Source organism: Schistocerca cancellata, chromosome 1 (genome assembly GCF_023864275.1).
Source record: "Schistocerca cancellata isolate TAMUIC-IGC-003103 chromosome 1, iqSchCanc2.1, whole genome shotgun sequence".
NCBI lineage: Eukaryota > Metazoa > Arthropoda > Insecta > Orthoptera > Acrididae > Schistocerca > Schistocerca cancellata.
In genome coordinates this window covers 1,261,554,472-1,261,570,069 of record NC_064626.1, presented here as the reverse complement: position 1 = coordinate 1,261,570,069, position 15,598 = coordinate 1,261,554,472, and the positions used below count along the sequence as shown (strand labels likewise).

Sequence of the window (15,598 nt, the reverse complement as noted above, 5' to 3'; positions counted from 1 at the left end):
TATGATTGTGGAAAGTCAGTTCAGTGGCCATAAGAATGCAATAGCATACCATCTTCAGTAAAACCTTGCTCATAAAGCAGTGTGGCATTCAAACCAGCCTTTCAGTTGAGGACAATTTTACCTTTCTACAATCTGTCCTTGTGCAGGTTAGCTCACATGCTATCATTCCCATCACCTTGAATACATTTACATATATGTTATTGTTTATCTTGTAGTTCCATGTGTCCACCAAATTGATAAGTGTCTTGCCATAATGTCCCTTGTGTCAACTGTTAGATCAGATTGTTTTCAAAATGCTGTCAATCACAGATCTGTAGCACTGTGTTAGTCCCCTTTTTAGGATTCCCTCTGCAAAATCAGTCTGCTTTATGTTATACGATCTGCTCAATATAATGGTACTCATATTGTGAAAGCTAAGTAATGCATCAAATCAGTGTTTTATAAGCATTTGCATCTCCAGTTTACTATACAGCATGGTGATTGCCTGTCTTTCTTGCCAATTATGAGAAAAAACTGCTTAGATTTAACCCTTTGGCTGCTGAAGGTGCGCCACGTGCTTGGCGTGCAGAGGTGCCGCGTCCTGCAGCGTAATCCGTCTACCTGCACTGCGTGCCTGTCTCTCGGAGCAGCCGCCGGGACCAGATCGTCATACGCTGCTCAACCTGCCTTGTGCTGAATATTTCTCAGCTGAATATGACTCGCGCAGAGCTGGTGTGAATTTTTGGCGATTTTGAGCTGTAATATCTCGGGCAATAGTTTTTGTAAAGAAATAAAATTAGGCCATCTTGAACAGCTTTATGCATTGTCTTAAGAATAATAATGAAAAGAATTTTACAAGCCATAGTAAGCCGGAAAATTGTAGGTAAATCAGCCAAAAAAATAGGCACCCGAGAAAATTTCGAAGTTTGGCTTCTTGCATCTCCTGAACTAATGCTACAATGAATGTTAAACTTCGCTTGTAGTAACCTAACAACACAAGGTTCTTAAATATAAAGTTTCATTTACATAGCACTTTTCAGTAATGAATAAATTAAGCACAAATTTGAAGATTTTGTAAAAACGTCAAAAATGCGGTATTTTCATTCCAGTTTTGCTAAAAAACTATGCTCCATAAAACATACCAAGCTGTACAACTAGAATGAAAGTTAGGTGCAAACATCAGGCCCAAAAACAATGTAAACTTTGGATTAGCATATCTAGTAGTGTGAACGCATAATGAAAATTAAATTTAGAGTGCAGTAGATTGACTGCACAGTGATAAGGAATAAAACTTTTTATTTCCCCACCATTTTCCAGTAATCTACAAATTAGTTGAAAAGATGTTGATTTTTATGAAAAGATGAAAGCAGGGTTTATTTGATACTTATTTTTCAAATACCGTTTTCTATCAATGCTCCAAAGCCAGTCTCATTCGAGCAAAAAATTTTAAGCCCTCCACCCTCCCCAGAACAATGAGTTTAATTTTCAATATTGGCTAACAACAGAGGCAAAATAACAAAAAAAATCGCACTGAGAAAAGAGTTTAAACTTTGGCATGTTGTTTCTTGTTGATCAAAGGCGTTTAAATCAGTTATGGAAAACATGTTTTGTACAAGCAGACTTGAGTGTGATCTACATTTGTACTACTAAGGATAAAAGAATATAACTGCCCATGTTATGTGTTAATAATTTAAATGTATCATACGCAGATTAATGTATGGGTTTTGATATACTGGCGCAATGTACTCAGTGTAATTACATTTGCCACAGCACAGATATTGCGCCATCTCAATCACCAAGTCTATTCATTTGCAAGTAAACTGCTACATATGAAGAAGTCAGGCTTCGTTTGAATAATTTTACATCTGTTGCATCTATTTCCCATCTTTCTTTTCGATCCAGGCTTTGGACCGGCACTGGCGAAGTTAAAAATAGTTTTTTTCTTTTTTTAGTAATTCATTCAAAAGCGTCAATAAATTTTCTCAGATTTAGTTCCCAATGATTAGTAATCCCTCTTTATATGATAAGTCTCAAAGCAGGGTGCAAAAACATAATGGAGCGTTGCAAGTTTTGCATTGGTATCTAGTTTCATGCAAACTACACATCTGCGCATTAGCATACTTATCTGCGAATGTCCACTCACGATAACAGCTGGAAAATGTCTCCCTGTGAATTGCAGAGGATCTCGTCATCTTAGCGCCTTCCCCTACCAGCGTTTCTCCATTCTGTAGCATATTTTTCTACAATTTGCTTATGAGAGAAAGGTGAAACTCTGCGAGTGCCATTTTTTGCTCTGTTACCGGCTGGTGGAGAGCATAAGCATTTAGAATGCACAAATCCAGAATGTGAAAAAAATATTTCTTATACCATTTCACAGTCTTATGCACTGATCCCACTGGGCTCAGTAACATGTCACAATGGTCAACTGCACCCATACTCGAATTGTAAGCTACAATAAATTGCAGTTTCTTTATTTTTTTGCCAGTATTTATGTCAGTCTTCTCTGTTTCCGCTGTTTGTGCTGTGTGACTTGAGGTCAACGTGTACACCTCTCTCTTATAGCACCATTTGATAGCAATGACCTTGTCAGTGGACCTAAACTGGATTTCTCCTCGTTTTAATTTCTTCTGCAGTTTTGGCATGTTGCACCTGTTCTTACGAACAGTGCCACATATGGCTGTTCCGTGGTTGTGAAGCCAGAGGAACAGGTCTGGGCTGGAGTACCAGTTATTGACATATAGAATATGACCCTGTTTCAAATATGGTCCCATAAAGTTGCCACTACATCGCTACTTTTTCTCAAATTGTGGAACCCAATTTCTGTTGTTACGCCTGTATATACAATAAAATCTAAAATATACCCACTCTGACAGTCACATAGTACAAATGTCTTTATTCTGAATCTACTTCGCTTGGTTGGAATCAATTGATAAAAAGATAATTGTCCTTTGAACAGCAAGAGACTTTCATCTATACAAAGCTTGTGATGTGGGCGAAATGAATTACGCAAAAGTCTTACGAACTTTGTCAACAATCGTCGCCTCCAGTACTTGCAGAGCTGTCATCTAAGTGTAACATTCTCAGAAGTAGACAAAAATGGTCTCGGGACATAATTTTGCTTAAAACTGTTGTGTTCAAAAGTGTATCTCTGGACCAGTAATAACTTAATTTTAACTTCTTAACTTGCACCATTAGAAGGCAAACAGCAACAAAACAATACATTTCCTCAAATCCAGTGTCTTTCCACTTTGACAGTCGAGAATTCACGGATTCTGTAGTATTTTCTCTGGTGTAAATGTAAAAACGATTTGTTTCGTCTGCAATAAATTGCAACAGTTCTTGAGACATAAATATCACAAAAAATGAAAGAATGCTTGGGTCAGTTTCTAATTGACATTTGTGTCCTGAACTCAAGTCATCAAAGTAATGGTTTAACAGCTGGAAATCGGTTTCTTTCCAGTCAAAGGTGTCACTTACGCGCGCTCCTTTCTCAACCGTTTCTCTGACAATTTTTGATTCCTCGGATTCAGAGGAACTGCTGACTGTAATTCTTGCTCTCCCCTCTGTTGTAAAGGGATGAGGACTACAGCTTTGAGATTCTGTTGAAGACTTATCATTGTTAGCAACGTCAGATAATTCACACTCACTGTCGCTCTTAGTGAGCATATCCAGGATTTCTTTCTCTGTGCAACCACTGTGAAGTGACATTTCTCAAATAGAAAACAAGAAAACTGACGGAAAAATACAGGAATATAAGTTGAATTCTGCAAAGAGCGAACACAGCAACAAAGATATGTGCACTCTCGAACTACACAGTCAGACCACTGATCAGCTACTAGAAGAGAAGGGCAGAAAGACAGCTCTGCATGTATACATGTCTGTAGTGCTCAGGTAGCTGTGACTCAGCACACCTAAACTCGTCCATAGCAGTGGGAAGGTCGGTGGTGCAGGATGCATAAACATGTCCTTAGCACTGTAGGGAAGACCCAAGGCCGCTTGTATACACGTCAGGTATGCCAGGGGAATGGCGAGGCATGATGAGTTAACACGCCCACAGAAATCAAAGGGTTAATGTATATTACATTTTCCTAATTACTTGGAAAAGGTGTCATTAGTATCCTGACATCACTCAACTTAATGCACACTGCATGCACTGTGAGGTGGACAGTCAGGTAAGCCACCATTATCTCCTGACCTTCTAAACTTTTGTCTGTTGTTGAATGTGATTGCTTCTGCTGGTGACCAATTCTCTGTTTGGGCATAGTGACAGCCAGCCAGAGGGCACAGATACATCCAGCATTTTTGGCTGTGTGTTGCCTGCAATGCAACTGTAATCAAAGACTGATTTTTCAGGCAGGATGAGGTCACTTGAAACATTTCCTCTAATAAATGTGTGCTCAGTGTGCAATAGTTCACCAGTATTGGTGGTATTGGCCTGCAGTCTTTTTTACTTGAAGTTTTCACATTTAGTTTCAATAGCATCAGTAAAAAGAGAAGTTGATTGCAGGTAGGTCACTTTCAAATCAAAGTAGTAGTCTGGTGGGAGAGCCACGAAGTATTGCACAGAGGATGAGAGAGAGAGAGAGAGAGAGAGAGAGAGAGAGGGGGGGGGGGGAGGTTAATGGTAGATTGGAACATTGCCCAAGTCTACAGTGCGTATTTAAGCAGCCAAATAGTAGACTAGATAAGGCAACAAGACATTCAGTTTCAGTTCTCTAACTTGCACACAATATTACACTAAATGAGAGTTCAAAAAGAGATAAGTTATATTGTGACCATAACCATCCTTGGAATTATTAGGATGTTTTCTGCTTGTTAACAGCTTTCACGTGTAAATTCATTTCAATGTAAATCATCATCCTAAATATTAAAGAAAATGCCAATGTATTAACTGCATTGCTGTACTCTTCAGTTCCAGGGCCACCATCTGCTGTAAAGACCCTGACTCTGACGTCCGACTCGATACTCGTATCGTGGTTGCCACCTAAACAACCTAATGGCCTCATCACACAGTACACTGTGTACTGTAGTAGGAAACACCATCTTTCAAAGGTTAATTTTAATTTCTTCATTATATAATTTTTTTTATATCTAGTGTAACTGATGTCACTAAGACCTAGGCTGTTAAAGGGAACTATGAGAATAAGTCTATTGATCTCATACCTAGTGATTGAGCTGAACCTGAAACTGGACCACAATGACTATTATTGTCCAGTTTATGTGCCAAAGTTTCACCTAACATTGTATACAAAGTGTTCTACCGCTCAGCCATATTCATACCACATAAACCTACTGTCAGCAGTACATTTTTCAGAAAATATGGGACATTATGGTCAATTAATGTACTAAACATATCTCACAAAATCCTGAAGATGTTCTGGAAACGCAAGTTCCTTTTATCAAACCACACAGCAAACATTCATGACTAAACCTCTGAAATCTTTTCAGTGAAGTTTATGTTCTCCCTATGCAAAGGGATGCAGAGGTGTGTTAATTTACGGCAGTAGATGAATGTTAGGTTGCTAACTCTAGAACATGCCATTTGAACATGCTAAAGAGTTTATATGTTGACAAATGGGCAACTTTCACAAATATGGTTTGTTGAAATGGGAAATGGCAGCCTGAATAGAACCTAAAAGTAGATACCTATCCAAGCAGAACATCTCAACAAAGAGAAACTTTGATTAATTTTTATCCTTTATACCTTCCTCACAGATCCAGACATCAAATGTACATAATAGCATATTTCAAAGTGTTTACAAATTTACTTTTTAGTGGAAGAGTTTCTCAGTTTGTGTCTCACAGTGTGTTGGCAATTGCACTCTTTGGAGAATACTTTTGTAGTTTTTGTGTGCTTGAGGCAGGAAGTCAAATACCTGATTACTTTCTGCCCTTTGATGCAGCAACATCAATGGTTAAATTTTGCATTGCAGCCAATGAGTTTTCGAGTGGGGCCCACAATGAACACACATGAGATCCGAGGACTTAAGGAACTGGAGGCTTATGAGACCTGGGTTACAGCCTCAACAGTTGTGGGTGAAGGAGATCGCACAAGGTCAATCACACAGGCACCAAACTCAAAAGGTAAACTACAAAACTGGAACTATTTAAGAGAAGCAGAGCTATGTAACTTCACTATGTAACTTTACTTTTCACATAAAATATATTTAAAGTGAAGACAAAATCTGAAAGAATGATGATCCCCTCATTTTTACCCTGTGACCTTGACTTTGAAGATGCTGCATAGAAGAATATCACGTCCTGTCTAATTTGAGTGTTCATCGAGTTTTGTTTCAGGATGGCTTACAACTTTTAGTAGTTCTCTCTTCTCCCATATTTCTTGTAGAAGCATTTCATTAATTTTTCTAGTCAGTGCATCCAGTTCTTGTAATTCTCCTCCAGAACCACATTTCTGCAGCTTCAAGATGAACTTTCTCCTGCTTTGCTGATATCCTAGATTTCACATTCATATGTCAGGAAATTCCATACAAAAGTCTTTACAAATCTTTTCTTAGCTTGGATGCTTACATGCTTGTACAACAGAAGGTTCTTATCATTTTGGAAGGCATTCTTGGCCAGTGCTATTCCTCTCTTGATATCCTTGAGAAATCTATTGTTTTCTTCCACAGTGCTACTGAGATACTGAAATTCAGTTACTTTTTCACGTTTATAACTGCCTATTCTTATGCTAGCCTTACCATATGTATTGAACAGAGAGATAGGACAATCAGTCACAGAACAAGATAACAATACTATTGAAGTGAATGAAAGAGCTATAAATGATGAGTCACAGGCAGCAAATGTATTTAATAATCATTTCTTAAATGCAGTAGAATGCATAGGGACAAACAGTTCAAGAGATGAATCACAACAGTATGTTGAAAAAATAACTCTCATCAAATTCCGTCAAGTGAATGTATCAACAATTTCTCCTTCTGAAATTAACAAAGTTAATCAGTGTCTTTGATGGTGTTTCCAATGGAATACTAAAGATTTGTTCCTATATGACAAGTCCAGTCTTATCCAAAATATGTAATGCATCACTAACTCAAGCCTTTTTCCAGAAAGACTGAAATATGTTGTTGTTAAATTCCTCTGTAAGAAAAGTGATCAGAGGGATATCAATAACTACCAACCTGTTTCAGTGTTAACATCAACCTGTTTCAGTGTTGACATAATTTTCCAAAATTTATGAGAAGGTGATGTATTCTAGAATAGTATTTCACTTTAGGAACAATATTATCTTCATCAAATATCTGTTTGGGTTCAAGAAACGTTGCTATACTATGAAAGCCATTTACATGTTCACGCACCAGTTTTGACAAGCATTAAGTAATAAAATAGCACCGGTAGGTATTTTCTGTGACCTATCTAAGCCATTTGACTGTGTCAATCACAGTATTCTCCTATTATACCCAACCAAAAGAAAGCAGAAAGTTGTACTTAGTAATTCAACCAGTATAGTCTGGAGACATAATTCTGACTGGGGAGAAATCATGTATGGGGTTCCCCAATGCTCGATCTTAGTTCCATTATTGTTCCTCGTATATGTAAATGATCTTCCATCTAATATACAACAAGCAGAATTAGTTCCTTTCGTAGATGGTGCTAGTATTGTAATCCACCCAAGTATACACTCAGAAACAGAAGAAATGGTCAACAAAGTTCTTAAAAGTATCTTTGACTGATTTTCTATGAATGATGTCACCCTCAATTTTTAAAAGACACAACATATTCAGTTCTGCACATCTAGGTGTACTACACTAATGATAAGTGTAACATACAGTGGAAACTTTAAAATTTTTAGGTGTGCATATTGATGAGAATTTAAATTGGGAAAAGCACATTTTGGAACACCTAAATCAACTTAGTTCAACCCAATTTGCACTTAGAATCATTGTAAATCTTGGGGAGAAACAAATCAGTAAGTCAACATATTTTGCATATTTGCATTCAATAATGACATATGGAATAACGTCCTGCCATAACTCATCTTTAAGAAAGAAACTTGTCATTACACAAAAACATGCTCTAAGATTGTGTGATGAGCTCACCCATGATCATTTTGTAGACATCTGTTTAAGGAGTTGGGTATTCTGGCTACTGCTTCACAGTATATGTACTCCCTCATGAAGTTTCTTGTAAAGAATCCACTACAGTTCAAAAGGAATGATGAACATAATTTCAACATCAGAAGGAAAAAGACATTCATTACTCCACATTAAAGTTGTCTAGCCAAAAAAGAGGTGCACAATTTGCAACAAAAATTTTTGACCACTTACCCAGTGATATAAAATGCCTGACAGGCAGCAAAGTAAAAATTGAAAACAAACTGAGAAAGTTTCTCCTTGACAGCTTCTGTTCAATAGAAGAATTTCTATTACTGCAGTGTGTAAAAAGTGGTGGGTAAGAATGACTAACTCATATCTGTATATCTTTTCCTTTTGTAAAATGTTCAGAATGTAAACACGTGTACAAATTAATTTGCGATGTGAATGTAAAATGACTCATTCCACATCATTACAATCTATTGTGCTAAGTGATCTGTGGAACAGGTAACTAACCTAACATAACCTCATTTCCTTTCTTATCTATAACCATAACTTTTGTCTTCTTGATATTTATTTTTAGTTTTGTTATCTTCTCATTTAAGACCTTAAGTGTTTCATTTGGTTCCTTCTCTGTGCCAGTCACTGATTGCAGTGAATATACGTGACATTAATTTTGAGTCCAGTTGGCTTTTCTTTCATTGTTGTAATTGCCTCCTTGATGACCATATTAAATAAATGGGGTGATAGAGAGTACCCCTATCTCACTCTCTTCTGATTTTTGCTATTTTCTTGCTGCTGTTAATATCTAGTTCAGTGCTTTTGTACCCAGGAATAATCAATATTAATCACCTATCCTTTCAGTCAAGTTTGGCTTTGTGCATTGCTTTAAATAACGACTTCAAATCAGCTATATTAAATGCATTTTCTAGGTCAGTATGTGCTATATACATTTTACTGTTAACTTCTAATCTTCTTTCCAAAATTTGACATAATGCCAATATCGCTTCCCTCGTTCCTTTCCCTGATCTGAAAACAAATTGATCATTGACTAAGTTCCAATCTGTTTTCTTTTTAATCCTCTCTTTAACTATTTATAGTAACATTTTTTATGCCTGTGATAGAAGGGCTATAGTTCAGATAGGAAGATCCCAGATAGTGCTGTTGTCAGCTAACAACTGCAATGTTCAGCACAGCTGACTGCATATGGTAGCAATTGTTGTCTGTTGTGTTATTATTATTTATAATGGAACTTATGATAAGAGGTAGACTCAAAAAACTCCCTCAAAGTGTCACATTTAAGTGTGATTTATTGAGTGGCTGCAAATAGACATTCCCCTTGTTATAACTTTTATCTAAATATTAATTTATACGAATAAACCAGTCAAGAAGTCATATGCTATTGATGTGTTGGCTCAAAATAAAGACTGAAATGTTGTTTGCTCACCACCTTATGATTACAATAGTGTGATCATAGGATGATCAAAATGCATTTTGGAGAGCCCATTATATCAGCAGGCTTTGTATGATGCAAATATGTGGAGTATTGTAGTCAATTCTACTGTCTTACTGCTGGGAACTCGGGATGACACTGCAAGAAAGTGTAACAAATGGGAAGAATACTGTTCATGCTGTGATGTCGAAATGGCTGTCAATGAAACTGTTGTAAATACAGGCCTACCTGATGCAAGTGACAAAGAGAGGACCATGCACACTCACAATATCTTGTAAACATTGACAAGGAAACACAAAGATCAAGAAAGTTATGTGAGAAATAACAAATTATGACCTTACTTCTAATTTTCCTCTGGAAGATCAGCAACTCCAAGATCATCATAATCAGTTCGACACTCTTTTGTTATGATCACAGTGGTGTCACAATCTTTACTGCTGTCCTAACTAACAGAGAGGGAAACAACTATATTTGGTATTGTTTCTTCTCTTAGCCCTCTTCTTCATTTGATTTTTTTCCACTCATGGTTCACAATCTTCTTGCATTTATCTGGTGCTATTTGTGTAACAGCCTTGTTTGCCAGTCTCATAGCATAAATGTCATGTTTCACTTCACATCATGTGCTTTAATTTGAGCCCAGGCAAGTTCAGTGGGGTTGAAGTGCAATGATATGGAGGAAGGTGTGTAACTTGGTGGTCATGATCCTCTGCTAGTGGATCAATTAAAAATTGCATTTTCTGTGGTTTGTATTTCCTCGCCAATTCTAAAAGTTCTGCTTCTTCCCTATTCTGTTCACAGTCTATGTTATTTCCTTCATCCAGCCAAAATTTCGTTCTTCCTTATGGATACAGTTGGTGCCTTATTTAATTATAAAGAATGATGTGGTGCACTATCAATTGCAAAAGTGCTACCTGAACTGACATTTGGTAGCAAATAAGTAAAGAATAAGTCTTGAAATGTTTCAGCTTTCATTTCTTCATGGTAGTCTACAGTTTTCTTTTCTTGAAAAAACAAAGTAGCACCAGGCACAAAACCATTAATAGAGCCAGCATAAGGAAGCATAATTTGGCCCCCCTTTCCTGCAGGCATACTTATCACTCCATGACGTGTATCATCTGTCCATGAGACAGATCCTGCAAGACACCTGTTCAACCATGTTTCATCACTCCATATTATGTTTTTTGGATTCATTCCTTGCACCTCAAGGAAGAAATGACATCTCCACACTACGATGTCTCCATGCTTCATCAACACTTTTCTGCCCAAGAAACTTTTTTCACTTGGAGCCAATGTTTTTAAAACAGTGGCACACTGCCCATAAATAAACCACTTTCCAACAGTGAAACTAAAAGTTTTTAGCTGTAGGGTACTCCTTCCTGCTGTAATATGTATATAAATGCCACCTAATTGCACTTGCATTGAAGTTGTCAGTATTTCTCATATGCCACTGTTTCTTCCTTGTCTTTCCAGGCATCACAAGAACTTACAAGGACTTACATCTAAATTCACACTCTCCATCTCCTACATCACTCTCTTCACTGTCACAGTAGAAATCTTCAATCATTCCGCCACTCCGTCAGTCACAATATCTGCTGTCATGAAAGGACTGCTATTGTGCCCTTCCCTTTCAAAGTAATCACATAGTCTGAATACAAATTCATGTAGTTGTGCTTTCAGCAGAACACCTTTTCCAAACTTTGTCTTTCCTGTGCTGCAAGAACTCATTATCACAATAAACAACAAGAGACTCGCTGAAGGACTACACACGCAAAAACATGCAAACATTTTGAATAGTACCAGTACACACTGAAACACTGAGTGGAAACAAGGGCAACCTGAATAGAAGTCCAGTATCACTGAAGTAATTTTGTACATTTACAGATCCGCATTGCATTATTGATTAATGCAGGTGTGCAAATCTGCCACGCCCAGCCCCTTGCAACTATCAGGCAGCTTATGCCATTTAAAGTATTCTCTGATTTGTAAAATCCTTTGAATTTTTCATCTGTCATAATGCAATAATTCTACTTTTTGTGAAGTCAGGCATTATTATATCCCCCTCATATTGTTTGGATCCTGCGGTACTCAATTTACTTTTTATATTATCACTACTGTGTTGTATTTCTGTGGAGATATCATCTACACTCATTGCTTTATTCAATTTTAACCGATTTAGTGCAAGGAAGAATTTTTCATTGTTTATGTTCCTTTATTGTTTTCATTAATTAAGTTTTTCATCTTCAATAAATTCAGCCAAACTTCCAGTTTCAGCACCACTGTACATGTCTACAATATATTCTTTCCATCTATGACTTACATGTTTTACCTCGTACTATGGTACTCCTGGTTCTCTGTCTGTGCTGCAAAATTTTGATCATAGAGTATGATTCACCAGTTTATTTGCTACTTTTTGCAAACCACTTTTCTTTGTCTTAATGGCACATTGTTGTTGTCATGTTTTTGATTGCTTTGTCTTGATCATGACTCTTTTCTTTTAGTCTGTTACTTTTGTCAATGAGTTCCTATGTTTCTGGTGTCATTCAGGGCTTTCTAGGCACCATCTTCCTTATTCCTAACACATCTGTGGCTGCATTTGTTGTATTTGACTTGATAGCACCCCAGCTGTATTCTTCTCTGTCTGATTGCATTGCTGTGCAACAGATAAATTGCTGCTCAGCATAAAGATGACACATTCAGTTGCAGATAAGCACAACAAAAGACTGTTACACATTAAGATTTTGGCCAAAGCCTCCTTCAGAAAGGAGAACAACCATCATTCACATAAGCAAGTAGAGCTCACACTCAAATGACCACTATTTCTGGCATGTCTGGCTAGAATGCAACAGTGTCATGTCAGTAGAAGCAGCAATACCAAGTGGGGTGGGGAAGAAGGGAGAGGGATAGCAGGGTACCCTGGGCTATTCAGTAAATTTTTAATTTATTTTTGCTATTTTCTTTCTGTAAGTTGATGTCTAGGAAATTAATGGTGGAAACATCAAACTGTGGCATGACCTTTATGTTAGTATGCCACTGACTCACATTTTCTAAGAACTTCAGAAGTTGTCTAGTGTAACATACAGAGAATATCATTGACATATCCATACCAATTCACAACATGTTTTGCCGATGGTTCACTCTTAAGAAAACCAGTCTCCCACTTGTCCATGAACATTTCTGCTACCAAGGGAGGTATGGATGAGGCCATTGCCAGACCATCTGCTCGCTTATATTAGCTCGCTTGAAAGTGGAAATGACTCTTATTTAAGCAATATTCAACTGTACTAATTATGATCAGCTATTCTTCTGGATTAACGTTATGTAAATACAATGATTGTGTCACAATATCAAATGGTTCAAATGGCTCTGAGCACTATGGGACTTAACATCTTAGGTCATCAGTCCCCTAGAACTTAGAACTACTTAAACCTAACTAACCTAAGGACATCACATACATCCATGCCCGAGGCAGGATTCGAACCTGCGACCGTAGCAGTCCCGCGGTTCCGGACTGCAGCGCCTAGAACCGCAAGACCACCGCGGCTGGCGTCACAATATCATTACAGTTGTTCACAGGAATGCTTAAGAACAAGCAGTATACATCAGAAGAAACTAATTACATGTTTGTCAGAATTCTAACAACTGTTAACTTGTTCAGACAAATTTCGGGCTTGCAGCCGGTCGTCGTCCAATACTTCGCAAGATATTTCAACTGGGCACCTGCCAGTCATCTTCAGGTGAGCCATCGCAGACTGGTGAAAACTTCCTCTGTTCCGCAGTATATAGCGTACTGTAACTATTCTGCCCGCCGGCAGCGCCCTCGCTGGTGGAATAGCGGAACTCAGTCGCCCTCTGCGTTGCTGTTTGCCACGGCCGTCGACACACTTTGTCTGTCATCTTCGATTTGAGCAAATCGTGGAGATGATGGGATTCCATGCACTGTCCAGCTGGTAGCCGCTGTCACGGTTTAACAGATTTTCCGCCAGTCGTATTTCTATGGATTCTTTAATAATGGAGTCCCAGAAAGACGTTGCTGTGGACAAAATCATTTTTTTTTTTTTTTTTTTTTACAGTCAATTCGCTGGGAAAATTTTAAAATTCACAACTGTTAACTTGTTTACTTAATATAAACTGTTCTTAATGCTATATTTCCCTGTGAAATCCAGTTCTTTTCGCAAGATGATATTGATCCTCCTCACAGTATTGTGTGCTGGTGCTTGTGTATTGCAGATACTGCTGGTCAGATTAGCACTTATGATTTGTTTCGGTAAGCCAAACAGCTGTGGAGCCCTACTATTCATTTGAAAAATGCTCTTACAAATATAGCCAGAAAAAAATTACTGGAACATTTATTTACTAACTGCTTAGCCCGACCAATTGTATTTAGCTGTTGGATTTTTCTGTAGTTTTTGTAGCCATAAAGATTAAAAAATTCTTCCACAGTACTTGTATAATCTGATTCACTTAACAGCACTACAGAACCTCCTTTATCTGCTTTATTCACAATCATGTTACTTAGCAGTGGCTCGTGACCAAAAAAGATGGTGGCACATTTTGCTCATACACTAACAGACAAGAGAAAGGCAGCACACTGCTCATGTTTTTGTAACATGTGACATAAATAGATTGCTCTGTCATGTCACTGCAGCATCTACTCTTAATAACGCTAAGACATGTAGTAGAGTAAAGTATTACTTTGCAGAATAAAAGAAATTAAGATGAATTGCAACTCTGTGTACTCGTAGTATACCTGCCTTACTAACCTTTTTCAGCAGAACTGATGTTAATGCTGTTTTACTGTTGAAATTGTGTTGATCACTTATATAGCAACTCCATTCTTCTTTCATTCATATTTGCATAGTTTTCAATTATTCTTTGATTGAAGTCAAGAATTTCTAAAAATAAGGTCTCATTCAATAGAGAATATTGTGAGTGCTGATAGTCTTTCTTGGTCCATAATGTTCTGTAAGAAGGTTTTGACATGTTCCAGTCATGAAGAACAATGTTCTGCTTCTGATGTGGTCATTGGAATTATAATTATCACTTTCAAGAGTTTCACAGATTTGCTCAGTGTATCACTAAAATTATCTGTTATATAACCCAGCAAGCTCAAAGCTCCACACATGCTTTTGAACTCTTCTCTTCTGTAAACAACAGGGCTCCATTTGAGGTTTCTTTGCTTCCAAAAGAAGGATCATACTTGATAGCAGCTCAGAAGAAAGTTCCTGGCAAACTGGTAGAAAAAGAGAGGCTGCAGCTAGTTGTCCAGTGAACTTGAATCTTTCTTTCGCCTCCTCTCTTAATAACATCACATACTTCTTTTGCATCTCACATTAGATTACACATCGTCCTCCATCTTCAGTTCTCTCTCTTTCATTATACTTGTACAAATCTTGAATTTTCATTCACTCCATCCTTAATGTTTGTAATTTCAGGCTAAAAGGCTGTCAGCTGATTGTGCGAGTAGGCTGGGTCAATACCCCTTTTCTGTAGCCAATTGTACAAAATATCTACATCGATCAAAATATGATAAGAAAATGAGGGCCAGAAAATGAACCTTTCATCCTTTAAAATTGTTACTAAGGCATAGGCTTGTAGGATGAAGTTTTCATTACACAGTTTTTGCTCATTCCTCATATTATACATGCAGTTGATAATATCTTAGCTATATTCAAAAACAATATTGATGCTCCTTAACCAGAAATTTCATTGAGTAGGTACTGAATGTGGCAGTTGTCTTGTTGAGAATTGCTATTCTTTGTGGAGATGTGGAAAATAAGCTGCAAACTCCCTGAAGTTTAGTGAAAAATAATTGCGCATTTGTATTAACTGAAGTGTCTGAGATTCAACTGGTGGGCATAAAAATGAATGTATGAAGCATTGGGAAACTTTTCCTTAACAAGTGCCTGCACCTCAAGTGATGAACCACTTACAAATACTGCACCCTAATATGTTTGTGATATTAGTTTGAGTTGACAGTTCTTCAAATGGTGATTTATCTGTTCTATGATGTAATTGCCAGTGGGCATCATGCTTTCCCATTACTATAAAGTGCAAAAGTCTTTCAACTGGCCTTCCATAAATGATGTGCCTGTATACTACAACCATCTGGAAATCACAG

General features: G+C 37.5%; 1 protein-coding gene across 1 annotated transcript in view; it reads left to right on the top strand.

The window, feature by feature from the left end:
- The window catches only part of LOC126144870 (Down syndrome cell adhesion molecule-like protein Dscam2), a 549,485-nt gene that overhangs the window by 405,182 nt on the left and 128,705 nt on the right, over positions 1-15,598 (top strand). Inside the window, exons 24-25 of the mRNA XM_049915521.1 lie at positions 4,892-5,031; positions 5,913-6,063. Coding sequence (XP_049771478.1) covers positions 4,892-5,031; positions 5,913-6,063 — 291 coding nt within the window. The remainder of the gene's footprint in view (positions 1-4,891; positions 5,032-5,912; positions 6,064-15,598) is intronic.